General features: G+C 38.0%; 1 protein-coding gene across 3 annotated transcripts in view; it reads right to left on the bottom strand.

Annotated features, from left to right (window-relative positions):
* LOC114468678 (neurabin-2-like) overlaps nt 1-25,711 on the bottom strand; it is a 29,567-nt gene extending 3,856 nt beyond the window's left edge. The window contains exons 1-13 of one of the 3 annotated variants that reach the window (XM_028455704.1): nt 25,605-25,711; nt 19,913-20,290; nt 19,005-19,210; nt 18,597-18,923; nt 17,852-18,511; nt 7,044-7,176; nt 6,002-6,122; nt 3,940-4,044; nt 3,436-3,571; nt 2,503-2,646; nt 918-971; nt 693-824; nt 520-617 (exon numbers count right to left, since the gene is read on the bottom strand). In XM_028455704.1, coding sequence (XP_028311505.1) covers nt 520-617; nt 693-824; nt 918-971; nt 2,503-2,646; nt 3,436-3,571; nt 3,940-4,044; nt 6,002-6,122; nt 7,044-7,176; nt 17,852-18,511; nt 18,597-18,923; nt 19,005-19,210; nt 19,913-20,204 — 2,408 coding nt within the window. In that variant the 5' untranslated portion in view covers nt 20,205-20,290; nt 25,605-25,711. The remainder of the gene's footprint in view (nt 1-519; nt 618-692; nt 825-917; nt 972-2,502; nt 2,647-3,435; nt 3,572-3,939; nt 4,045-6,001; nt 6,123-7,043; nt 7,177-17,851; nt 18,512-18,596; nt 18,924-19,004; nt 19,211-19,912; nt 20,291-25,604) is intronic. The other 2 variants (XM_028455706.1, XM_028455705.1) reach the window with 2 other exon arrangements.
* Between the last annotated feature and the right edge of the window lie 774 nt (nt 25,712-26,485).

Genomic DNA, 26,485 nt, shown 5'->3' with positions numbered 1-26,485 from the left:
CACTTAAAATGTTTTCTTTCAAAGATGGAGAATCAACAGAGATATTTAGCCTCAGTGTGATTCAGGTTTTTGTCGTAGGTTCCAAATGCATCTTGGGAAACTTGGACGTATACTTCAGTGGGAACGCTCACCATACTAATTAGTATATAGTACAGTATATACTCATTGGGTTTTAGTGCACAGTACAAAGTGGGCCATTGCCTGACAGTTTTCCACTATTACGTTTGCACTTTCTTCTTCTTCTGATAATTGGTTAAATTGGCGTTTTATTGCCATCTTCAGGTAAATGACTGATGTATGAACATAACCAACATCTTCCCAATAAAGTGGCTTAAAATGAGCACAGTTTGTTGAAAACCATCAAAGGTTCCTGAAACAGAACCACAGCGTTGAGTATGAGTCGCCACGGCTGAAAAACCTTTGCTTTTTGTTTTTTTTCACCCAGCTCGAGATCAAGAACAAAGTTCTATTTCCTTGTGAAGTGTGTGTAGAGGTGGGTGGAGCTCTGTGTGGTCTTACTTCTGCTGGTACTCTTTGATCAGCCTCTTGGCTTTGCTGTATTTCCTCTCCAGGGTTTGATATTGGGCCTGGGTCTCTTTTAGGTGTTCGTCCACCGCCTGCACACAAACCGTTTCCTCACTGACAGAAACGCAGATCTAACGCAGATCTGAAGCAGCCTGTGTTGACATTACCTTACACAGTGACTGGGCCTCCATCCAGTATCCCTCCAGCTTCTCCATCCTCTCTTTGCTGTCGCGGATGTTTTGCTCCAGCTGGGCGCGCTCCATCCGCCAACGCAGCTTATCCTGCTCAGCGTGGGCCAGCTGAGGATGAGTAGGTCAGCGTGAGAGGGAGGAAGTGTTGGTAGTAAACCGTGCAGAATGCAGCAAAAAGTGGGCGTCGACACGTGTTCTCACCTTTCTCTTCAGCAGCTGGATCTCAGCCTGAGTGACTGCATGTTTGATCTGCAGCTGGAGGGGATCACATGACAAGCATCAGTGGTTCCAAAAAACTAGCACCCGATCGCACAGAAACCATCAGAATCATCAGCAGACAGACACTAGACCAGACTAAGGGTGTTAGAAAACATCCACACTGTGATATTTTACCACGTGATTATCGTATCAATGCAAAAAAATGTTTTTTTATCTTGATTTTTTACGAAAAAATAAATAAAAAATTGCGCTAATATTATCAATGTACTAATACTATATGTCACTAGGTGTCAGTGAACGCACCATCAGACCTTATTAAACTACATCAGTTGATTGCACTTTATTTTCATAAAACACACTGGACACTTTCATACATGCGTGTGGTTACTTTTTTTTTTTTTTTTTAAAGAATTTAAGAACAGAATCAGAATCTGTAAAAGTTAAACTTCTTTGAAAATTATAATTTGACAGTGTGATAAACATACCAGTTGTTTTGTACTTGAATTACAGTTAGTTACTATTTATTAAATCTTGCAAGTTTAAAACAATGAAATAAATTGTATTTTATACCATTTTGAAAGGTGAAATTTGTAATTATTGATATTGCGATTTATTGCAATGTATATAGTATTGTTTAGTATCGGGATATATCGTATCGTGACATACAAATCATGAATTATATCGTATCGCCAGATTCATGGCAATGCACACCCCTACGACCAATCACAGGAAACTGGTGGCCCGGGGGCCAAATACGGTCCTCACTCTAAATTTGTGTGGCCCTCACAGTAAACACACAAAATGACTGAAAAAATACATCAAATTAAAGAAAAACTTTAATTAATTAATATAAGATAACCAAAAATGACAACAAATATACACAAAATTGTTTCATAAACACACAAATAAATAACTGAAAAATATACCAAAGACAACAAAAAAGGTTTTTCGAAGCTTAATGACGTGCATTTTTATCAATTCATGTTTCTGTTATTACATGCTGCTGTTGTATTGACAGTATGTCCTCATATGGGACTGATAAAGTCATATGATGACTATAGTTACAACTAAAATAAATGTATTTTCATTAAAAACTACAAAAAACTACACTAAAAGTAAAGACTACATTATATCTGTGAAAAGGTGCTACATAATGGAAAATGAGCCAATCAGAAGCAATCTCTAAAAGTCAATTTATATGAAAAAAAAAAAACTTAGATAACAAAAACTAAATTTAAGATTAAATATTAAAGAAAATTTAAATCAAAGCCAAAACTGACTCTTGCCATAAATAATACAAGTAGTAATAATCAATAAAGTACATTATTACAAACCAAAGCAAAAATGTATTATTTTGTGAAGTCTAAGGGAGACATTTTACAAAATAAAAGCAGAGTAAAAACACAAAATACAAGATAATCACATTGGAAAAGAGAAAAACTGCGACATTGAAAAATAACTGTAACAAACCAAGAATAACAAGGCCTGAAGCAGAGAGTTACAGGCTCACACACATGCACACATACACACACACACGCACGCACAACACACAAGCACACACACTGACCTCCTTATATTTGTGGCCGAGCTTCTCGGGGTCCACCTCCACAGGAGACATGGTGTCCTGGTTCTCTGCCAGGTCAAAGACTTCTATGGAGCTGGGGAACATGGGGCTCATTTCCTCGTCCTCGTCTGTTGCGTATTCACCCGTCTGCAGGTAAACAATAAAAGAAACTTTTATAGAAATCAACAAACTCCTCCAGTGTTAGAATAGTCATGTTTAACTCAAACTGGGAACACTGGTTTCTCACTAGAAACGACACCAAGGTCCAAGACATGAATTTCTCACATTTTTGTCAAACATGAAACTAAGAAAAAAAATGTAAAACATTTGTGGAAAAACTCCCGCTTCAACATTTTAACAAGCAAAAAAATGATTTTTTTTTCTAGAATTTGGCCCAAAAAAAAATTATGTCTAATGATATGAAATTGTTATTAATAGAATAATAAAATGAACAATGCTGTTAAGATTAAATACTGATGAAACCTAAATAAATGTGTCTACTCTTTAAAAAGTTAAAAGATAATTAAAAGTCTGAATGATTTTGCTGTTGTTTTGAGGCATTTTTGTGTTATTTTCTATATTTTACTAATATTTTTGTTTTCTGCAGTATGAGGTCCATTGTTTTTATATAAGGAGTCTGTTGTTCTGTTGTAACCGTCTTTGACCACAAGGTGGAGGAGCTGAGCTTAAATTGGTCCCAAATGTGGTCCCTTTTAGAGCTTAGGAGTGTAAGGATACACACAAAAAGATTCTTAGATGTTTATTTAAACCGTCAATAATTTTTTAAACTAATATATTTTCTTTTTACCAAGCATTTGAACTGTTTGAACCCATAAACCAGGATAAACTGCACATTTCTCCATTCATCTATTAGTTATTCAGAAGTAAATTATTCAGAATCAAACATCATGTAACTGAGTGAGTGAGTGGCTGTACCTCCTCGTCCTCGTCCATGTACTGCTTGTATCTCTGCTCCATCATCTCCCTCTGCCACCTCTCCTGTTCCAGAGTCTGTTGGATCAGCTGAGCCACCTCGCTCTGCTCGCCCGGCTTCTCCCGGCCAATCACAAACCTGGAAAACGACAAAGTCCTCGTTACCAACATGCCGTTTTCAAAATAAATCCCTCATATGTGGTCACACAGGAGAAAAAGTGAGGAAAAAACACAAAGAAATCCACTGCAAACAGAGGAGGAAAGTGAAGCACAAACACACGGCAAACCCCCAAACACTGTGACAAACCTGACGCCTTCAGCTCACACCAACACATCCCTGTAAAACACGCAGTTTATACCACAACGCTGACACACGACAAGCTCTTATCATGACAAATGTGTGTATATTATGCATGTTTAAAGTGTCACTGTGTGTGTGTGTGTGTGTGCGTGCGTGTGTGTGTGTGTGTGTGTGTGTGTGTGTGTGTGCGTGTGTGTGAGACTGACCTGACTGTTCCACTGGTGTTCCGAAGGACGGACGCAGCAAAAGTCTGAGTGACACCGACCAGGCTCGTCCCATCGACCTCCACTATCAGATCGTTCACCTGGATCCTTCACACAGATCAAAGGTTGGATTTTTAGCTTGAAGTCGGTCCCAGGATGATTTTAAATTTCACTTGCAATGCATCATGGGACAGTTGAGTATGACTAGTGTGCACACTTAAAAAATGTCGCCATATAGTATACAATACATCCGGGTATTTGTCGCATCCTCAATCTTGTCATACTATCTAATGCGAAAGCATTACTCACTTATTTTGACATCAGTATGAGTAGTATGTTAGTATGTCATTTCAAACACAGCCTTAGTCTTTTACTTTGAAAGGAACACTTTTATTCGAAAAGTATAGTTCAAATCAATAAGCAGGGACTTTGTTTTAATAGTTTTATTTCATGTAGAAATGTATCGACCTTTTTTTAATATAAAGAAAATAGGTTAAACTCCATTATGTTGTGTAACCTTTAAAGGTCTCATATCATGCATTTTTCACCCATCTCAATTTGTTCTAAGAACCCCAAAAACATAGTATTTGAGGTTTATTTTCCAAAACTCACCAGTTTTCGCCTCTAAAAATTCACTTTCTGAGCAACGGGCTGTTTGCTGCCTGCTTATGCATATTCATGAGTGGGCGTGTCTATAAGCTGACATGCCCACGAGGCTCCTGCATGACTCGCTCTGAGGCAGATCAGTGATCACCAAAGCCATTATCTTTTGCTATCCACACACTGTTGTTATTGTTTTCAGCCAAAAAACTGCACATTACAGTAAAAGACATGGATATTTAAGAGGCTATTGTGAGTCTGTCTCTGCGCTGTGTTCATACAGCAGCATACAGTACTTTTTTTAAACAGCAGAGGGCGTTATCCAGAAGTGTTGGTGGTGGGCGGAATCTGCTAATACTTTCGTTCTGGCCGCCTTCTACTTTTAAACGTGTTCATAAATGATTCCATACCACTTTAGCACCAAAAAATATCCGTAATATTACGTGAATATCTGTAAAAGTCACGTTTTTCTATTAGCTCTGTCTGCTAGCATAGCATCTCTTCTTCACTGCAAGAATATCTGTATGCCAACCAACCACTGGGTTACCAGCGCGCTCTGCTGGTCCAAACAAATATCTGACCTAAATACAGTGAAATTACTGGGGTTTTTTTAAGTGTAATTGTTAAGGCACAAAATACATTTTCAGTTGCACTTTTAAAAAGAAAAAGAACTATTATGCAGTTTTGCATTGTTTACTATAGAACCAGAATTTAAATTGATAGGCTTTTTCTTCATTTGTATTATTCCTTTATTTATTTCATTCAAGATTTATTTTTAGTTAAATTGCATTGTTTTGAATAGTTTATCAAGGGATTCTTTTGAAAATGAAAAATAAAAGGAAAACTATAGTTTTTTTTATAGTTTTTTCCCCCAAAAAATAAAGGAATATTTTTCAGTCATTTTTCTACAGTCCCATTTTGTAAAATAAATCGTGAGAGAATCATATCATGAACCCAGAATCGTGAATCGAATCGTAGCGGGAGTTGAGTAAATCGTTACATCCCTAGTTGCAATAGATAACAAACACATCAGATCAAGTCAAAGGTGATACGATGTTTGCTCCCTGGGTGCCTACACTGCAGTATTCACTGTGGAGGCGCGGCACTGGCAGCAGGCACTTCCTGGAGGGGGCGGTTCATATTGCTAATGACGTCACTAGAATTTGAACCGCTCGTTTTTCAGAAGAAGGCAGAGAAACAGCTCAGAGAGAAGAATTATTGAGGATTTCTCAGAGATGCAGGAAGGAAACCCAATAATACTTTGGGGGTGTTTTTGATAAGGAATTAACATAGTAACAAGGTTAAAATCTTAAAAAAAAAGTTGATTTGTATGACATAAGACCTTTAAACATTTCTTGATTTTTATATTCATTTTTTAAACAGTTATAGGTGACAGTGGCTGCAGGCCTTATGGTTACACTTTAGATCCCAGTCTTAAAGCTTAGGCGAGTGAGAACATGCATACCTTCCGTCTCTCTGTGCAGCACCGCCCTCTGTCACCGTCTTAACAAAGATCCCCAGCTTCTCCAGACCCATGTCGGCTCCAGCTCCCATTCCAATGATACTGATACCCAGACCATCACTGTCTGTGACACACGCACACACACACACACACACACACTTGTTTTAGGAGTTGCTTTCGTTATTTCTCAGAACTACGTGAAAAGCAGAGTTAGATGGATTACTGAGTAAGTCCTAATCAGGGTTGGGGTCAATTGTAATTATGTAATTGATAATTAATTACAATTATGGTGTAATTAAAATTAAAATTGTAATTGGAAAAAAACTTGTTGCTGTTGTAATCATAATTGAAATGCAATGGAGTTCAGATAATTGACTTTGTAATTGTAATTCTATGGACATTCTGCAAAAACTGTTCATTACAATTTAAGTAAACGCAAACCTGTTCTCATGAGGATCATTTTATCATTTAAAAAACATAAAAAAGTAACTCTAGGGCTATACTGACAAACCAATAGATGAAATACTAATTAGATGATACATAATATTATTTTTAGTGTATTTTACAACTGATTTAGGACATGGGTCAAAACTGAGCCGTTATCATGAGCAATGCTAACAGAAAGCTAACACAAGAGGAAAGTTACATTTTATGAGATTATTTAATTCAGGCTCAGTAATTGTGATTAATTGAACTGTTATTGACTTTTGGGGGGGGGGGGGAAATAATTGGAATTTTAATTGGAATTAGAAAAAATGTTGGTCACTGTAATCGTAATTGAAAATGAATAATTGATGAAGTGATTGGAATTGAAAAATGTAATTGTAAACCATAACCCTGCATGTAGCACAAACACACACAGTTGTCACTTTAAATACATTAGCTTTATAATGACTAGCAGCTAATTAGGCTAATCTGTGCTAAATTCAATCGCCTCAGGGGATAAAGTAACTGGCAGACGGTGTATCTACTGGCAGCAGCCACTCAGTGTGTGTGTGTGTGTCTCTCTCATTGACTCTTGCCCAGTGTAAAAATGCGTCCCAACCTTTCTCCAGCTCCACGGGGAACAAGTCCAGCTTCTCCACCCGCTTCTCCAGCTCGTACTCGGCCGACGCCGCCATGGGGTCCACGTCATCGTTCCGTCGGTCGTAGTCTTCGTTGGAGTAGGTGGTGAATACCTGCGTGTGGGGCGAAGGGTCAAAGGTCATTAGGATTAGCTCTTCCAACAAACAGCGTTAGTTTGTTTATTATAAGCTTTATTCCAGTGTCTTACTGTAGACTTTTCCTACACACTTTCCTAAACCCTGGGTTCACTCAAGGGTCATGGGAACTTCTTAACATGTGGGTTGTGACACAGGAAGTGGGTCACAGGGCTGTTTTTTTCAGTAGACCATAAGGAGATCTTCAAACGTATTCAAAGATCTTAAGCTTTTATTTTGAAATAAATCAAGCACACAAGAGAAGAGTGTCCTCTTTTCACACTCGTAACAGACAGAGGAAATTATTTGGTTGCAAAAGCCGGTAACACTTTACTTAAAGCTTTATACATAAGGCTGACATTATACCGTCATAGGGCTGGGCAATATATTGAGATTCAAGATATATCAAGTTATCTATTTTATATATAAGGATGCATCTATATTTTTTTATCTTGTTTTTATTTATACAATCACACAGCACAAATCACATCACACAAGTATTTAATATTATTCATAGAGTACAGTCAAACAGTGTCCTTCTTTACAGTTTTTTTCATATTTCTGAGATATATATTTTTCGAGCGTATTTTGTAAAAAAATGCTCATTTTAGGAGTTGTTGCTTTTGTTACTTCTCAGAACAGCATGAAAAGCTCAGTTAGATGGATTTCTGAGTGCTTCCAAACCCAGACCTTCCCCTTAAACAAGCTACACTACAGAACTCACTCACACGTGCTGTCCCTTACCGGAGAAAAAGTCAAAAGTGACACATATTGTGCAGCTGTTTGTTAATAAATGTGCCCATGTGGCATTTTGCATCAGCAAATTTAACCCAGAATTATGTTTCTGGTAAGACTTTTAGTTAAAAATATTGAGATTTACATTGCATATTGCCAGTTTGATAAAAATAAAAAATCAAGATATGAGTTTTGGTACATATCGCCCAGCCCTAGCCACACCACTGTTTTTCAGTAGAGGAGAGGAGATCTTTATGCTTTTATTTTGAAATGAATCAAACACACAGGATGAGTGTTTCATACTTTCCCCACTCGTAACAGTCATGGGGAATTATTGATGAGTGAAGAACTTTAAAGTTATGAAATAAAACATGTACAGTACCCGGCGATACGTGCCAATAACCAAGAAAGAAAAACATTATAATAAGGTAAGAAAAGTTACTTATTTTAATTTTATTCATTCTTTTTTGTCAGATTTTAACCCCAATTCTTTATTTTAAACTTTTCAGCTTGTGGATGAAAACTGCTGCGTGCCTCAAAACCCTGAGATGAATTATGTTGGTTTCTAATTAAAGAAACACATTTTCCAATGATATTACTACCACAGTAAAAATCTTCAAGTAGCTGTTATTTCCTGTACTTGAGTATCAAAAGAAGGAGTACAGGTAAAAGCTTCACTATAAAAACTAAAACTTAAATTCCTATGTCCGGCATTTATTTTTAAGAATATCCAGAATAAAGACGGGTACATTTCCTTCTCCTCAGATAAGGCTCCTGGGGCCCTATTAAACTGGACAGTCTGCCTATAGCCAGAAACGCCTCTCCATTGACCGTCTCTGTCATCATCCCCTGGCTTTGTTTCTATAGCAACCAAAGGCATTACCCAGCATGCACTAAGCACTGACTGACTTGATCTCGTGCTGTATGCTGGGTATGTTAATATTAGCATGTTTCTGAAAGAGAGAGACACAGCCAAAGGGTGGAACACAGACGTCGGCAACTGGTGGCCTGGGGCCCACATGTGGCCCTAGGTCTAAAGTTTGTGCAGCCCCCAAAGTAAACACACAAAATAACTCCAAAAACACACAAAAGAACAACAAAAACACACAAAATGACTCCAAAAACACAGAAAAAGATATACAAAATACACAAAATGAAAATAGAAAACACAAAAATGAGAGAGAATTCCAAAATAACAAAAATACACAAAATGAGAAAAAAATACACACAATGACAGGAAAAATACTTGAAATAACAACAAAAAACGAGAGACAGATATCCAAAATGACAACAAAAACACACAAAATGACAACATAAAACACAAAATGAGAGAAAGATATACAAATTTCAAAAAAAATATACAAAAAGATAACAGAAATGACAACATCAAAATATTAACAAAAAAATACAAACTGATTAAAAAAAACAAACAAAATGACAACAAAAAATACAAAAAATGATGACAGAAACACATTTCATTAAAGAAAAATCCACAAAATGACAACAAAAATATGCAACAAAAAACAATCAAAATGATAACAGAAAATCTTTGTTCCACCCTGTATAAATGCTCAGATTGGTCATTATTCTGATTAAAATAATAATGTGGTCATCAAACCAGACAATCACATTTTGTGTCTCCTGCTGTGGTAAAACTTGTCCGTCTCTGGTCTAATATTTAGATGAAAAGGTGTAGATGTTTTATTCTGAAAGGATTCCCAAACAAGGTCAGGAAAGCAGATTGTTTAAGTGTTTCCTGTTGTCACATTTCCTTCCTGTTGGGCAACTATAAAGACCACAGACATCATAAAGAATCAGGGACAACAAATCAGGCCTTTTTTTCCATTTCCATTTTAATGTTTTCAGAAATTTGGTTTGAGAGGACATTATTTGAATTTCTCCCTAATTTTTATGTAATTACTTGTAACACGTTAAACACCCATTTAATGTGAAAAATAAAGTTGAAATTCATTGTTTTGTTTATTTAAGGAAGTTAATTCTGTGATTTCCATCCGTTTTCTATATCAGGGAAAGACATTTACAAAGAGAAATTGTGACCAGTCAGCTGACCTCTGATTCACTCCATCTTCCACTTTTCCACAAAGATTCTGAATTGTGTGTAAAAGACTTTTGAAGGACAGTAACTTGTCTGATGTGAAAAGTCCCTGAATTATTGACGCGTGTCTAAAGGATGACGCACAGAGTCAGAAGCTCACAAACACAAAGCTTTCAGCGAGTGAACGAACCAAACAAGCTCCCTCTCCAACTATCTAACAGCTAAATCAAACACTGTGGTTTATTATAGAATATATATTGTACTTTATTGCCATATATGTAAATGCAAACTGCACAACTTTTTACTTTTTACTGTAACGTGCAGCTTTTTGGCTGAAAACGATAAGAGTGTGTGCAGAGCAAAAGATAATCATTAGTGATCGCTGTAGTGTGTGGAGTCATTAATATGCATAAGTAGGGCGTGAATCAGCTCGTTTTCAGAATTAATCTGAAAGTGACTTTTCAGAGGCCTAAAACTCCAGAAAACAGGCCAGTTTGGGGGAAAAAAAACCTGAAATACTATGTTGTTGTGGTTCTTAGAACAAATGGAGATGGGTAAAAAAAGCATCATACTGGACCATTAATTAACATCCACCAACCAGTCAACTGACAAATAACTTTGGCGGGTAACATTGTAGCGTTACTAGCCATTCTGGCTGGTGAAGAACGAAACAAATACTACATCATCATTGTTGCCAGAAGAAATTTGAGGATTTTTGTTTAAAATGTACTGTATATCTGGCAACACTGATGGTATTAATCCTACATTTAAAGACGGTTTAAGCTCTAAATCAGAGATGGGCAACATTTGTACATTTTTGTTGTCATTTTGAATATTTTTCTGTTATTTTTGTTTAATCCTGTTGTCCTTTTGTGTATTTTTATTTTCATATTCTTTTGTGCATTTTCCAGTAATTCTAAATGTTTTTGGAGTATTTTTCGTGTGCGTTTTGAGTCATTTTATATGTTTTTTGTTGTAATTTTGTGGATATTTGTTGTAATTTTGTGGATATTTGTTGTCATTTAAAATTATTTTCTTAGTTATTCTTGTGTAGCTGTATTGTTGTTTTTTTTTTTGTATTCTGGCTGATATTTGCTGTTTTATGTATTATTGTGGTTGCTTTGTGTGTTTTTGTTATTTTGTGTATTTCTTTTGTCATTTTGATTTTTTTTGGTAATTTTGTATAAATCCGTTGCCTTTTCATGTATTTTTGTAGTCTTGTTTTGTAATTTAATGTAATGTAATTAATCCTGTGATGGACTGGCGCCCTGTCCAGGGTGTACCCCCGCCCAGCGCCCTATGAGAGCCGGAGATTGGCACCGGCAGACCCCCGCGACCCTGTTAAACGGGAATAAGCGGGTATGAAAATGGATGGATGGATGGTTTTGTAAATTTGAGTTTTTTGGGAGTAATATTGTGTACATTTGCTGTTTTGTGTATTTTTGGAGTTACTGTGTGTTTTTTGGAGTGATTTTGTACATTTTTGTGTATTTTTGTATTCTTTTGTGCATTTTTCAGTAATTTTGAGTGTTCTGTTGTGCTTTTAAATATGTTTCTTTGTTATATAACACCATTGTCATTTTGTGTTTTTGTTGTTTTTTGATGTCCATTTGTGTTTTTTTCACACAATTTTGTGTAATTCTCATCTTTTTCTCAAAATTAGACCGACTGAGGACCGCCAGTTGCTCATGTCTCACTAATCAATCATAAAACCCGTCAAGCTCACATTCTTTATTGACAGCCGTGGATGTGAGAGAGACTAAGAACAGATGATATTTAAAGTAAACAGTAGTGTTTGTGATAAACACAGGAGGACAACACCCTCTTACACCTTCCTGCTTCATGTGATCCACTCTGCTAGAAAAGGTTGACACGACATTACTCAAGCAAAACCCCTAAACTAAGACACACACTGGGTCCATTTCAAACACATGACTGATTTTCTCTTTAACCTTAGACTTTCAGTGTGTATGAATACAAACATCAGGTGGCTTTTCATCCAAACAAAGCTCTATTCTCTGATTCTTATCAATCAACTTCCCCCGTCTGCTTACTTCTTGCATGCATGCATACATGCATGTGCGTATGCCTGCGTTTTTTGAAGGAAAATAAACACACCCTGCCACATTACAGCCTCATTCTGCAGCCACACAGAGGTGGCCTTGTACACGGTCCAGCACAGAATGATCCCATGCTTGATTTAATCATCATGTGTCCTGGTTCAGAATCACCTGAACCATCAAATACACTCCCAAACAAAAGTGCAATAATCACACTGCAGAGGACGAGGAGCAGGAGGAGGTTATTGTTTTCTTTTCATATTAAACACCTCCTCCTGCAGGCAGCACCTGAGGTGGTTTGAGGTCTGCAGGCTTGTGTTTACATCCTGGAGCAACTCACGCTGTCAAGCAACAATTACCGAGCATTTTAAGCTCCGCTTTGCACTTAACGTGTCTCGACACAGAGTCTCTAGGTTGGATGACAGAACGCCTCAAAAAAACAGGTTGTTGGTTTTGGTCCAACAAGAACCAGCTCTTCTTGAACTCAGCTGTCAGGGCTGCAGGAAACCATTCTTTTAATAACTCAAGACGCACAGCAAAGGACACAGACACACCCATTCACTCATATGTCATTGTTCAAGGCGTCAAATCTCAGCACGAGCTAAAGAGACAAACCCCATGTTTCCCACCTACTGTATATTACCCCTTCTCTGTGTAGAACTGATAGCTGCAGCTTGCCAATGAGGGCGGAGCTTCCTCTTTATACAGTTCAGGAAGTAGGGCCAATGTTTCCCACACATTAATTTATTTCTGACGGCCCACCACCAATAGATAATGTTTGTCCTCGCTATATGAATGCTATGTAGCATGTCATTACAACTCCTTTACATATGGTAGTGGTATGCAACGCCTCCGCCAATAAAACCAAGGAAGAAGTCGCCCCTACAAAATACGCCCTATCGATGCCCCTGAGCCAATACCTGGACATGAACCTTTTCACTAACTTCGACCGCCTCCACTTTTCTGACAAAATTGGTGAACTTTGCAATACTTGCCTTCCTTTTTTACTAACCCTAAATGCTAACACCTCCACTTTCTGGCTAAATTAGATTGCTTCACCGGCCACATGTGGGCGTTTTTTTTTAATGGCTCAGCGCATTGAAGAATTGATTGCGTGGGTGTGGTTTGTAGTAGAGGGCGGGGTTGTAGGGGCATCGCTTGTACAGTTCCGCGGCTGCAGGTGGGTATACCTGGCTTGGTGAGCCAGAGAAGAAGATGACGTTGCAGAAGCAGAAGACGAGGCTTAAAACTGCATCTGTCTGGAAACGGGCCAACACGTCCGTGTAGACAGTAGGTTGAGACGGAGAGAAAACAATTAAAGTTACACTCTCAACTTAAGTGCTGTTTATGTTTCTGTCAAGTCGACTTCTGACACACAGTTCCACAATATCCTACTGCACACCAGCAGCATTAAATCAGCTCGTCTGTCAGCGCACGTTTCACAGAGATCCTCTGAACTTCATTACCACATTCAGCAGCCCAGTCAGTTATAGTCCTGTACAGTACATTATTATTTAATGTATACATGAATGGGTCAAGTTGAACATATTTAGTATTTTTATTTTACATTATATTGTGCACTGTTGAAATGTCAATGCTATATATATATATATATACATATATATATATATATATATGGTACTAATAAATGGCATCATTTCTTCCTCTGTTTCAGCCTTGGTTTTCTCATTTTCGGTTTCGGATTTTCAAAATTCACAGAAAATGGACGGAAATCCCAAATGAACTTTTTGAACACAACAAAGACAATAGACACCATATATGATTTACCCTCACCAAAATGCTTTGGGAAAATATCAGCGATATCACACATTTTCATGATATTTTTCCCCATTAAACGGGTGGTTAGTTGCTATGCAAAAGAAAGCTTTGAAAGATTGATTGATTCATTTGTAAAAGAAACACTTTAAGCAATCGCTCAAAGAATAATTATTGAAGTGTAAATGAAGACAAATGCAAAAAAAGCCCAAATCATAAGACTTTACTCAGTGTAACCAAGTTGTTTGAAGGTAGGATAATGTTAAGGAGGGACAACGCTACAGGAAGAAGCTGCTTTTGAACTATGGTTTCAAATCCGGTAAAGACTGTGTGACCGAAATGTTTAAACTGTAGCTCTTTAAACCACAACAGGATGGATGACTTGATGTGAGAGTGTTCTAAAGCAGTGGTTCTCATACTTTTCAGCCAGTGACCCCCAAATTAAAAGTGCCAAAAAGCGGGGACCCCCACTGTACCTGAAGATGGTTGAACACAGACATGAACATTGAAGAACAGTCATGTAGAGACAGGACCATCTATAAAAGGGAGAGTTTTTGGGGTCCATCCAAATCCAGTCAGCAAAATGATGGTCCATTGTTCTATGAATCTATGATAACCACATTTGTTTATTCATCTGAATAATATCCACTGTTAGTATTTGCACCATAGTATACAGTCATCTTAAAGATGTAAATCCTTGTTTTAATCAGAAATAAAAGGGGTTAAAAGTCACCCAAAAATGGTGGAAAAGGTGGTGAAATTGGATTTTAAAAAAACACAACAATTGTTTGCAGTTGCTAATTGTGGGTAATGGAATTTTAAAATGTAGGGAAATTTCTTTGAATATCTCTGATTTCCAATAATTAAACCATATCAGGCTTAGTGAGAGCAGTACTAACGGGATATTTTGGTGTAATAATCACAATAGTTACATTACTGTCTAATGTGTACAGCTTTGTCTGTGAACACCTGAAATATAATAAAAAAAATATTGGCTTTCACAAGTTGAGACAGATGAATAGTGACGTTAGTTTAATGCTAACATTTATTTCATTACGTGTGACATGTTAGATTTTATCCTTCCATACAAGTTTGAAATCTGACTATAAAGTAAATCGGTGGCTCTTTGTGGTTTAATGGCAGTAAGCTGTGTACTTTTTTTACTTGGTCTTTTCCTGTTATGAAGTCGTTAGCGTTTAGCCCAATCCGATGTGTCGGTGTGTTAGCTTAGTGTAGCATGCTTTAGCCCAGTTTCCAGTTCATAATTGTTGTTGCAGGTTCATCTCTGTCAAACTTTGGGTGGATCAGACGGAGGAACTTGGACTGGCTCACTTTGTTGGAAGTTTATCTGGTTTTTACCAAGTAGCGGTGCGTAATGTGTCGCTGCACAGCAGCTGTGACGAGTGGAGCTGTCTATGTGTGTGTGAGTGGTGGTAGTGGCATACACCGCGGAAGCTCTGCGTGAACAGCGCTCCAGAGAAAAATAAGTTGTTAGCGAAAAAAGTGGGGGTTTTTCTGTGTGCTGTGGCACACGTAAAAGTGCCATGGCACAAAAAAAGCGGCAAAAGCCAACTTTGGTTCTCGCTGTCTCGGTTTTTAGGGGCATTCTTGGCTAAATTGAGGGACAAATGGCCCGTGACCCTCACTAATTTCCCACATGGGAAATTATCGTTTCTATCATGGGATTACACATTTTTACCGGTGAGAATGTTTTAGACCATATATCGTAAATAATAACATATCGCACATTCTTAGTTTAAGTGCCAAATATGTCTTGAATGTGGAAAAATGTGCAGAGGAGGCATTGAAATTTGATGAAGTGGCAGAAATGGGAGTAATTTAGCAAAAACACTTTAAAAAGAGCAAAAAGAATGGCAAGAAAAAGTGATGAAAATAAGTTAAAATATGTCAAGTTTGGTGAAATTGCAGAAAATGAGTAAAAATAAGCAAAAACAGGCTCAAATTGTTAAAACAATATTCTTAGTTTGTTGAAGGCATCTGACCCCAAAGTTGAAAACCCCTGTTTCACATTATGAATTTTTGAAAGCAGTGCTTGTTTCCTTTCATTAAAGCGAGAAAATCTGAAGGTGAGAACACACGTTACGCTGTGCAGTTTCTAGCGTCAGTTGCGGCTAAAGTAAATAACACAAACCACAAACTCTTCAAGAGGTCAAACCTTGACAATGGAAACAATGATTTTTGAGGTAAACCCTTGCCTATATTTAAACACTTCCACGTAGTGACTCTGCAGACAATGGTGTGTCTGCCCTGCACAAATGCACAGAGCTAAAAAATGTGGTTGCTGCATCATTACAGATTAAAAAAAACTACAGCTCTGCTCATGACCAATGCTTTCTCTTTCACAGCTCAACGCTCAGTCAGGGGAAATCAATGGTTGAAAATCCCCTCATTGCAGTCATTGTGAGCATGCGTGAAATTCAAAGAGGAAGGAAGTTGACGTGTCTTTTAAAATGCATGGTTACTCTTACGTTAGCCTAAAAGAAAGCAGAAGCAAAAGTGAAGCTTGTGTAAACTAATTCAACGGTGAATCCATCTCCTGTATGTCTTACGTAGGGCTGGGAAATATATTGACATCCAAGATATATCAAGTTTTCTATTTTGGCGAAAGAGAAACTTACTTCTCAGAACAGCATGAGAAGCTCAGTGAGATAGATTTCTGAGTGCGGCCTAATCCAGACCTTCCCCTGAACAAGCCACACTGCAGAACTCACTCACACATGCTGTCCCTTAGAGGGAAAAACACCAAAAGTGGCACATTTTGTACAGCTGTTTGTTAATAAATGTGCCTGTGTGGCATTTTACATCAGCAAATTAGACCCGGAATAGTTCTTCTGATCCGACTTTATCTGAATTAAAAATATAAAGATTTATATCGTATAAAGCTATTTTGAGAAAAAATATTGAGATATGAGTTTTGGTCTGATCAAAGCTACAGGTTTGTATCCGTTTGGTAAAAAGTCAAAGAAGTTAGTTCAATCTTCACATGTAAAACAATAAAGGTCATTGTAAAACAAACGCGCATTTTATTTCAATAGGATGAAGAGATGGAGGACACAGTACGTTAGTTTTCAGCCTTTATTCTCTGTACGTCGTCTCACGAGCCTACCAAAAGTATTTTGTCATTATGTAGCATCTCAGATTTTATGTAGATGCAGAAAAGGCAACAAAAAAATATTAACTTACTAAAATGGAAATGGCAAAATTTTCAAATGTATTTATTCATTTATTTAAACAAAACCAGGAGGAATGGGTGATATCAAGTTCCATGTATCTTTGGATACAATATCACCAGAAGTGTGGACTTGAGTTGCATTACTTGGATTTCAGTCACAAATTTGATGACTTTAGACTCAACTTGTCAAAGGACTTGCAACTCCACTTAGACATGAAAACCAACGACTCGTGACTTAACTCAGAATTAAGCCTATTGACTCGGGAAGACTTGACTTCCTACCCTTCCATGACTAAAGATTTTACAAAATGCAATTATTTATTATATTCTAATTATTCTAAGAATGATATCCTTTAGATTTAAAGATTATACAGTGAATAATATTTGACTTGGAAAAATTACAGCTGATTCCGGTATGATTATTGTTTGTTTGGTTAACAGAGAAACTGTAAAAATTTAAATCTTAAAAGATGCTGGGTTGATTTGTTTATAAAAGCATTATGTCAGATTATATCACTTTTATCTGATAAACTGTTCTTTGTTCAAGTAATTCATTGTTTCTATCAGTTGAATAAAGTTGCTTTGTAAAATTGCACTAGCTGTGGTACATTATGTACTCATGACTTGTTAAGACTTGTAAATTAAAGATGAGGACTTTCGACTTGACTTGAAACTTGACTCGGGACTTTAGTGACATGACTTGAGAAGCAGCGACTTGTTTCCACCTCTGAATATCTCACATTTACACGCTCTCTTTCCCTGTAAGCGTGTGGTTGATTGTGTAGCAGGTTTTGTGTTGTGTTCATGTGCTGTGACAGAAAAAGCCAATCTTACCTTGATTGGCTCCGTGCTGAAACAAATCTTCCTGTTGGGCGGCGCCGGCTCATCTTCCTCAGGTAGTCCTTGTATTTCAGAACAGCTGACCTCTGGCTGGTACGCCTCCTCATAGTCTTCATCCTCGTCATCGTCGTCATCCAGCTGGCTTCCCCCAGAGTCCTCCTCTCCAATCCCGCTGTATGCACTAATGTCTATCAGGTCTCCCTCTGAGTAGTCCTCTTTCCTGGAACCTTCCTCTTCGTCCTTGTCGTCCTCCAGTCGGTCCTCGGAGTCGTCGCCTTTTTCCTCTGGGGATGCAGACGAGGGCGGAGCCTCTTGATCTCCGTTCTCCAACGAAGCGTGGACCTCAGCTTGGACTAGCTCGTTTTTTGGAGCATTCACAGTACTGGAGCCCCGGGCTTCAGTCGCTGCTGGAGGAGCTTCTGACTCCAGTTTGGGATCCAATAAGGAAGAGGAAGAAGTGACAGTAACTGAGGATGATGAGGAATGAGAACAGCTATCAACCTGATCTCTGGTGTTTCTAAAGGAAGCATCGTCTTTATTTACTTCCCCTAAGTTGTTCTGTTGATGCCCTGATGATTGTGGTCCTCCTGCTGTCTGGCTGCTGGTTTGTGTCGTCTCCTCCTCGTTGTCCTGACGTGGGGGGGCAACCTTGGTCTGGAAATAAACCCAACAGGAACTTTTAACAAATGTAACCAAGCTTAGTTTAATCTGTATCCCTTCTAAGAAAATGGTTCTTCACCTTTTTATCCAGAGCTTCCCCTCTCGACGGAGGCTTGGGCTTCGGTGCTAGGGCGGGGGCTGAGCGGCGTTGGGGAAGGTGGTTGCTCTTCAGTTCGCCCTTCTCGAAGGCGGCGCTGAGCTGGCTCACGGTAGGACTGACGACCTCAGCCGGCTGGACAGAACCCTTAACCGAGGAAGCGGCGGCAGCAGTTGGAGGAGGGTCGTCGAGCCGATCCAGGGCTTCGGTGGACCCGTTAAAACGAGCTACCACGTCTAGACGGCTGTCCTGAAAACCTGACGCACGCTCTTTCTTCAACAAGATTCGATTAGTGGCAGCTTGCTTCTCCTTAACCGGAGAGGCAGAAAGACATTTAATGGTTATTGGTTAACGAACAAGAAAGTTACCAAGGATGAAAAACAGACTGACCTGTAAAGTTCGCTGCTCAAAGATTCTTCGTGTCTCCTGAAGCTTTGAAAGACCTGAAGATGAGCCTCTAAATTCTCCAGCCTTAGGGTCAAAGCGGGTGACTCTTTCTGATACGGTCCCCACACTTTTCACTGAAGTGCTGTGGTCGGCGTCCTCATTGAGGCTGGATACCCTCGGCAGAGATAGTTTTACAGCCTGCTCTGTACCTGCCAAAGGTGGAAAATTAGTCCCGACTACAGCACAGCCACCAGTTCATCTAAACCAGGGGTCACCAACCTCTCTGAAACTGTGAGCTACTTCATATGTACTGAATAGTCCTGAAGAGCTACGTTAGAAAAGCACTTCTTCAATACTAAATGTACACGGTTTCACTTTAATTAGAGTGTAAGATAATAAAGAAGACGAGCAGTAACTTAAAAAGGTACTAAATGTTTAAGTTTCAACACGAAACACTTTATTTCTCCTAATTTATGCACATGTTTCATTTTCATTACATTTCATTGAAAATGATAATTTTCTTATTTTACTAGCTACTAATAAACTAATTTTAACTCATCACATATAACGTGTAACATTCGTAAAATGTAACAATTATGTAGTTGCATTGTTAAAAAAACATATCTATAACTACTCATACACCAAATCGGCAACAGTGAAAACAAACATTTAAAGATGGATAGTTTAATACTAAAACTTTACCACCTGCAGCAGTATTTAACTTTAATAAGCACTAACTACATCTGTCGTATGTATTTATCTTTGTGAGTTTGAATCCTGTAAAGTTAATCAGATTTCAGATGGAGCTCACTGGTGACTAGAGCTCCTGAGGGGCCCTCACATGGTGCATGCGGGCTACCTGGTGCCCCCTGTTCTAAACAAATATAAAGCTTACAAACGGACTTCATTACCAATTATTTTCTCTCCGTCCTCCTCGTCACCCGGAGACTGCATCTGCATGAACATGTTCTTGATGCGATGTACGTTGGAGCCGTACGACCGGCCCCTCCCTGTGGGCCGTGGCAGCAGTGCAGGCTTCGAGGAAGGCTCGGGGCCTCCGTTTGCAGCATTGTTGAGGTGGTCGGTGGCCTTCTTTAGTGCCGCAAGCCCCGCCTCGTAGGCGTTGCGGTGGGGGGAGGGGCTGCGCAGGTTTGAGCTCCCGCTGCCGCCACCCGTGGCCGATGGGGGCTCGGTCTTCATCATGTTGGTTGAGTCAGATACGTCCCAGTGAGCAGCAGGTTAGCAGCATTGAAGAAGGCGACATCCTGGAGCTGTTTACCTTTGACCTTCTGCACAAGAGACCTGAGGTTAGATGATGTCAAAACAGTACGAACCAATCAGAGAGAGGGCAACAGAATTACAAATGACCAAACAAATGAATAAAGTAAGTGGTGGTTATCTCAGCAAAGCAAAAAGTAGAGTCGAAAGGACACAGACAGCAAGTGTTGGGGATGGCAGAAGACAACAAAACATTTCCAAGATTCAAACATAAACTCTCTTCAGGAAATGTCAGAGATCATCATTCACACATTTATCGTAACACAAGCATAGGTAGTGTTTGCACAATTAATTACTCAATTCATTTTGGGAAGTTTAAAGCTGCAGTATGTAGAATTTTCTAATAGAAACTAGTAACAAATGTAGGGACTTATGTTATTAGAGAGTTTTCTGATGTTTCATAGACATGAAAGCACGTATTACTACAGTAATGGCACGTATTACTACAATAATGGCACATTCACACCAAAGCCTCAAGTTTTTTTTTTTTTTTTTAAAGGATTTTTTGGGCTCTAGTGGCTTTTATATGACAGTTGCTCGACAGGAAAGGGATCAGAGAGAGCAGGGAATGACACGCAGCAAAGGGTCCCAAGCCGGGAATCGAACCTGGGACCGGCTGCAGGTGAGGAACTACAGCCTCTGTACATGGGGCGGGCGCTCAACCCACTGAGCTACACACCACCCCTCCAAAGCCTCAAGTTTACATACACGCGCTTCTAGGAGCGTCGAGAGGTCCTGTCCCGCGTCTTCTGTGCGGTGTGTTTTGAAGCTTTACGCACAGCGGACACTGCACGTTTTGCAATTTCAAGCTTTTGACATGCATCCGGCACCTCCAACGTTGCCGACGCTAGAGTAGGGATTGTTGAACTTTTGGCTGGAATCGCGAAGCATTCGACCAATCAGGAGCTTTCTCCAACAGTGACGTAGTGACACACACACACACACTCCACATCCACACTGCAAATGAATTGCGTCTGTTCTGTTCACCTGAGAAAATGTTTCTAAGCTATTTATCCCGTCTGTTATCACTATATCTCTCTGACTCGGTATGTGGGGCAGACAGCGCACAAACGAAAAGTTGGGGTCCGCACAAAATTACACCAAGAGCTTCCAGTTGCCCATGTCTGGGGTACACTGTGAAACAGATTTGGAGAAATTCCAAAATGAAAACTTCATTTTTCTGCAGCTCCACCATCTAACCGTTTCAGCTTAAACTCTCTCAACCATTTACAGGTTTGTGCCGGTGTTAAACACTGGAGCCATTCCCAGTTAGGATGAATGCAAACACTGTAAAAGCACCTGCAGTAACATGTCTACTAGCTGAAAGGTGAGGAGAAGACGTTCAGACACGCTGATGTTTGCTGCTGCTCTGTCATTTTCATGTTTGGAGAGAAGGTGAGTTTGAAACAGCAAAAAAAAAAACACCTTCACAACGCTACATGTAATCACAATACAGTGAAATGGACATCGTTGTACACAGGCATAAACTACTGTGGGATGGTGAAGAGGATGACTGGACAGAATCCCGATCTCATACATAAACAACAACACAGTACTTGACAAAGCACAAGTAGGGTAGAGTTTATGATTGTGACAGAAAAATATACAAAAAGACAACAAAACCACATAAATCTGTAGACAAAATACACAAAAAGACACCTGAAAAACGCACACAGAATTACAGAAATATACACAAAATGACAACAAAACCATATGAAAGTCAAAAAATAAACAAAACTATAGCAAAAATACAAAAAAGACCCCAAAAAACACACAGAATTACAGAAAAATACACAAAATGACAATAAGACCATACAAAATAGTCAAAAAATAAATAAAACTACAACAAAAAAACAAAAAAGACCCTAAAAAACAGAAAAACACACAAAATGACAATAAAACTTTACAGAATAGTGGAAAAATACACAAAATGGCAACAAAACCACACAAAATAGTCAAAAATGAGACAAAACAAAACAAAAGCAAAAATACACAAAAGGATCCCAGAAAACTTACAGAAAAATACACAAAATTGCAACAAAAATACACACAAAAAAAGCAAAAATACACGAAAGGACTCCAGAAAGCACACAAAATTACAGAAAAATCATATAAAATGACATCAAAAATACACCGTATGACTCCGCAAACACAAAAACCCTTTCCACCACTTTTCCCACCTAATGTTGCATATGTTGACCCATTATTGTCACTTTTGATCTCTTTTCACCATATTTCATGTATATTTTTTTCTAATTTACCACATTCATGATTTGTCATGTCCATTATTTAACACTTTAAACTAATTGTTCAAATATTGAAACTTTGAACCCATTTTACCACTTTCTCTGTCCGTTTTTGGTTTTTTTAAATCCCATTTCACCACCTTTTACACCATTTTTGCTCATTTTTAGCCCATTGTATTTCTGATTAAAACAAGGATTTACATCTTTAAGATGACCATATACTATGGCGCAAACACAAGACTGTTCTTCAACTTTCAACCCCCTTCAGGGACAGTGGAGATCCCTGGTCTCTGGAATCTTTATTTTTCTTTAGGTTGCAAACTTCTACTCATCACTGGCCCAGATAATAGTGAAAAGCATTCTGGGAAACAGGGAAGCCACAGTTTGCATGACGACCACCACCACCTCATGACTGAGAACACACACAGTCTTGTGAGAGTGTGTTGCTAAATAGTGACTGTTATACAGGCTGATCATGTGAAGTCAGCAGAGCAGATCTCCATCAAAGCACAGAAACGTCAGTGATGGTTCCAAAAAGAGGAACACGCGCTCGCTCGCATGCACACAGATTTATAACAGCGCCGGCCAGTTTCCTGTTATTGTTAGCGTGGAGCTGCTAGTTCTCAATCAGAGGAATAAACACTAGCGTATCGCACAACACCAGTTCAACACGTCACAATAAAAAAGAAAGTCAATTTCTCCTTCGTCAGCTCCTCAACTCATTTTGCCAATTCTTCTTTCTCACTTTTTCCATCTCCTTCCTCTATCGAGGAACAGCTTCCTCTGTCTTCAATTTACCCAGAATCCTTTGTGGTTGGCTTGGAGGAGATTTCCTGTCATTTATTCAGCAGCGTACATGCGACCCTCGGTCAATAATACACACAACCAAACAAAAAAAACCCATGAAAAACAAAATTTTACAGAAAATGTGGTATATTTTTGTTGTCATTTGGAGTTTTCAAAAGTTTAAAATTGGTGTACCAGTATTTTTGTTTTTCCTTTTCTGTCTTTTTATACATGTTTGTTATCCTTTAGGGTTTTTTTTCAGTCAATTTGGTGCATTTTTTGGTGTAATTTTCTGTGATTGAGTGTTTTATTTTTTTGTCATTTGGCTGTTTGAAGTAAATTTTGTGTATTTTTATTGTCCTATTGCATATTTTTCAGTCATTTTGGTGTATTTTTGTTGTCCTTGAGTGTATTTCCCTGTCATTTTCTAACGATATATGAATTTGTGTTATACTTTAGGGTTTTTGTAGTCCATTGGTGTCATTTTAGGAGTAAATGTTGTGTAATTTTAACGTCATATGTATTTTTCAGTTATCTTGTGTATTTTGTTGTCATTTTGAAAAAAAATAATAAAAAAGTCATTTTAGGAGTAAATTTTGTGTATTTTAATTGTCGTTTTGTTTGCTTTTTTGTTATTTTGTGTTGGTTTTTTTTTGGTCCTTTTGTTGCTGTTTTGGGTTTTGGAGTAATTTTTGCATGTTTTGTCATTCTTTCATTGGTTTCTTTGTCATGCGTGTTTTTGGAGTCATTTTGTGCATTACTATGAGCAAAATTTAAGCAAGGACTGCCAGTTGCCTATATTTTTGTAGTCATTCAACATATTTTTCACTAATTTTTAGTGTGTTAGAAGTAATTGTGCGCATTTCTGTTGTGAATTATGGTATTTAGAGTACATTTTGTGTTTTTTATATCATCCTATAGTGTATTTTTCAGTTATTTGTATGTTTTTGAGTCATTTTAAAAATCTTTGTTAGCGTTTTGGGTTTTTGGAGTACATTTTAGGTATTCTATTGTCATTTTAGAGTCGTTTATATACATTTCTGTTAATTTGTAGTATTTTAAAATTTATTCTGTGAATTTACTTTGGAGGTCTCGCAAATTTAAACCAATAACGCCCACTTGCCTATGTCTGATATGGACTAGCATATGTAGGCAAATGCCTATTGACTTCCTTTCTATTTATGGGAGATTTTTGGATGTTTCTTTCAATGCTAATTACAGGCTATAATCACACAAACACATGCTTGGTTTTTTTTTTTTTTTGGTGTTTTTCTGTGGTATGCAGAGAAGAAGCGACCTTGGCTCATTTTGCTACAACACATGTTGTATTCTCTGGATTCTGCATGTGTTTAGTACAATGGGACAATATGGTCACTGATGTGTCTTTCAGTCATGTGTACTGGGTCCTCACACACACACACACACACACACACACACACACACACACACACACACACACACACACACACACACACACACACAATGACAGTCTGTGCAGTGTACACACCACAATAACACCCCTGATACTGTGGTCACTTGGCAAAACTGACACATGCTACACTTTGCGAACTCCATTCCCAAAACCATATATTTCAGCTATCAAGCCTTCTTCACACGCCAGAAAACAAAGTATATTATTATTATTTCACTTTAAGCCACAAATAAAACAAAAACTTCAATTCGGCGTTGACAAAAGATTGAAATAAGAGTTTCTGTTTGAGGGAATTGACAATAATCAACGCAAAGGTTGTGTGTCTAATGTATTTTACATGTCAAAAACACTGTAGCGACGTGCTAAGCACTTACACTTAAAGGTCTGATTTAACTCCATATATAAGAAGAAAAATTATTACTACATAGCCGTTTCATACAGTATAAATGTATAAAACTAAGCAGAGCACTGGTAGTGTCTTAAGAGCTCTTAATTTTAGCCAGAACGGTTGTTGATTTCAAATACCTCGTTTTCATAACGGAGTTTGGCGTGTGGCGAAAATTGGACTTAAAGCGGGTTTTTTCCCCTTGTTGTCAATATAAGTAAGTGAAGGTCGGTGTTACATTAAGGTTAGCATTGATACCCACGGGTATAGCAGCACCATGTGGTGTCCAAATGTGGGTTTGAGACCCGAGGAGGGCCCTGCTCGGTGCTGCGTCGCTTCCTTCCTGCAGCCTGTCGACAAACAGCCGCTTTACCGCAAACGTTTGCAGGAGAAACGGGGAAAAAAGAGAGACAGAGACGCAGAGAAAGAAAGAACCGAGCGGTCCTCCGCGAGCTGCCCGGCCCCGTCACACCTACCTTATGTCCCGGTGTCCGTTAGGATCCGTGCAGCAGAAGCTCCATTGTCCTGCAGCAGCTGCAGACTCCTCCTCCTCCTCATCATCATCATCATCATCATCCTCACTGTCATCCCCTCCTTCTTTATTCTTCAGTTTAAACATTTCCTTTCTTATTTTAAACTCATTTACTTTTTTTTTTTTTTTTTTATTTAACTCATTTTACCCCTTTATAATCATTTGAATGTATGTTTTAATAAATTATTATTTACAATATTATTATTTATTTAAATTTATTATTTTTTTATCAAAATTGATTCCATTTAAATGATTCATTAATTATTAATACCGATTGCATGCAAATTAGCGTTTAGCTAAATTGGGTGTATTTACAACTTCCACTGTGTATTAATACACACTCAAATAAATAAATAAAATATATAAATAAATTATCATCATCCAGCTAACCCTCCATCTTTATTCTTCAGTTTAAAAGTTCCTTTCTTATTTTAAACTCATTTATTTTTATTTTTTTCATTTTTAAACAGATTTTACCCCTTTATAATCATTTATTTGAATGTATGTTTTAATATATTATTATTTACAATGTTGATATTATTTATTTATATTTATTATTTTTATCAAAATGAATTCAATTTAAATTATTCATTATTAATTATTAATACCGATTGCATGCAAATTAGTGTTTAGCTAAATTGTGTGTATTTACAACTTCGGCTGTGTATTAATACACACTCAAATAAATAAAATATATAAATAAATCATCATCCAGCTAACCCTCCTTCTTTATTCTTCAGTTTAAAAGGTCCTTTCTTTTTTTCAGATTTACTTCCTTTATAATTTTAAACCTATTTATTGATTTGTTTTGTTTTGTAATGCATG

This window comes from Gouania willdenowi, chromosome 8 (genome assembly GCF_900634775.1).
Source record: "Gouania willdenowi chromosome 8, fGouWil2.1, whole genome shotgun sequence".
In the NCBI taxonomy this organism is placed as follows: domain Eukaryota; kingdom Metazoa; phylum Chordata; class Actinopteri; order Blenniiformes; family Gobiesocidae; genus Gouania; species Gouania willdenowi.
This window is presented reverse-complemented; position numbering and strand designations above follow the sequence as displayed.